The following is a 1,930-nucleotide window of genomic DNA, read 5'->3' as shown; positions in this document are numbered from 1 at the left end:
TGTACTCAACTTCATTTGTGTTCCCAAACACCTCTAAAAGACTTCCAAAAGTTTGTGGTAAATTGGGTTCCCCGATCTGATATAATAGAGATTGGCACTCCATGTAATCGGACTATCTCATCCCATATATTGTCAAAAGACATGGAACCATGAAGGAAGTGGAATCCTTCCTCTTCTTCGATTCCTTCGGGATAAAAGAACCCAATGAATGATTTTTCGGAGACTACTGAGAGTGGACGCACTTTAGCCTCGAGAACTGTCTCGAGGTCAAAATGCTTATCTTGGAAACATTCCCTATAGGTCTCATTTTCACAAAGATCCCTCCACTGCATCGAGCCTTCACAGATAAGAGAATCAAGTTGGGACTTGATGGGCATATCTTCAGGATTGCAGTGGAACCAATCAGCTATGACAGCAACCAAGGCTATACAAGCGCTTTCACCAGCAGCTCGTTCACTTCGTTGATCAATCGAAGAAAAGAAGATCTGAGTCTGCAGCTTCATTTATCCATCACGGCTTATTATTTCTTTTTGCTCCCAACTACCCACAGCAAAACTTCATCTCCAAACTCAGAGACTGAAATCGGAGAAGTTTCCTCAGATTTGTGCCCCTGCATGAACTACACACATTAGTAAGAGGACTAGTTATGACATATATCTTCAATCATGAACAAGAAAACCTCAGCAGTTAGATACTTGATACAACCGTACAAGTAGACTAAGCTACTAAAGAAAGCTACCAAACTATGTAATCTTCAATTCGGCAAGCACATTGGTGTAGTTATTGCACATTGATCAGACCATGACATGAAGATAAAAAATGACTCGTCAAACATGACAAAGAAAGCAAGAAAAAAGGAGACGTACCCTAGAAGAAGACTCGTCAGATGAGCAAAGCTGTCGGCGATCAAAGCCTATATCGTCTGCACCATCCGCTCCATAATGTTTCTTCAACAATGGCTCCCCCTTGGTTTTAGGATATTTGAAACTAAACTTCCTCTTCCTCCGGGAAAGAAGACTACGTTTTGAACTCTGCTCTGCAGATTGATTTGCTGCAGTTTTATCCTCGGGGTACTTGTGCTTTGTGTCTGAAATATGATGACTGTAGTGGACTAAATCCTCATCACTACTGCTGCCGCTTGTATTTGAACAAAATGATCCACCAGCATGGTTTGCATAGACGAGTGCTTCATAACTGAATGACTTTTGAACACTTGTATCCTCTTTTCCTTCCTCAGATTCTCCTACCGAATCCTCATCAAGTGAATCTATAGCCACAGGATAAACATAATCGGGATCCTCACTTCTGACTGAGTTCCTTCCATCACTGCTGATGCCTTCCTCTGCATGATATGCCTTCTTGTGTCGCCTAAAAGATAATGCTTTCAAAAATTTAACCTTTCGCACACCCGCTTTTAAAGAACCACCCCCATTTCTGTCTGTCAACAAAGCCTTTCCAGGGTTCGGAGATACTGGAGCAAACATGATAAACTTCGAAAATGTCTCTGAAGCTTCGTGGGTGTTCCTCAATTCCACAAGGTTGAGCACTAGCTGTCAACAATTATGTGAACATATCTTTAGGAAACAGTCGCATTAGATAATATATTCACGTAGCTGCAGGAATACAAGAACGCAAGCAAAAAGCATGTGTTTTAGTTTCTCTTACACAGAGTGAAAGGCAACTCTTGAAGCTGCCAACAGAGACTTCCAAAGGAACGAAAATTTCAATGCCCTCTTGTTTATCTCCAGCTACTGAAGCAAAGTCTGCAAGATTCAATGTCGCAGAAGAAAGTACAGGCACCTTCTGATTTGGTCCTTTGCTTGTACCCTGATTTAGCAGAAGTATGAATAAATACAAAGAAGGGAGTAAATGAACAATGAAATGAACACAAAGACAACATGTTCAATAGAGGAATTAGTGCCGATGAAAA

At 41.1% G+C, this 1,930-nt stretch overlaps 1 protein-coding gene across 1 annotated transcript; it reads right to left on the bottom strand.

Annotated features, from left to right (window-relative positions):
• Positions 1-506: 506 nt before the first annotated feature.
• LOC124893504 lies at positions 507-1,827 on the bottom strand (the record flags this gene model as incomplete). Its single annotated transcript, XM_047404488.1, has 3 exons — positions 507-610; positions 867-1,550; positions 1,666-1,827. Coding segments are annotated over 3 exons (936 nt in total), but the record flags the coding sequence as incomplete, so codon positions are not given.
• Between the last annotated feature and the right edge of the window lie 103 nt (positions 1,828-1,930).

Source organism: Capsicum annuum, unplaced genomic scaffold, assembly GCF_002878395.1.
Source record: "Capsicum annuum cultivar UCD-10X-F1 unplaced genomic scaffold, UCD10Xv1.1 ctg60576, whole genome shotgun sequence".
Lineage (NCBI taxonomy): Eukaryota > Viridiplantae > Streptophyta > Magnoliopsida > Solanales > Solanaceae > Capsicum > Capsicum annuum.
Note: the sequence above shows the minus strand (reverse complement) of the source record. Positions and strands in the feature narration are given on the sequence as shown.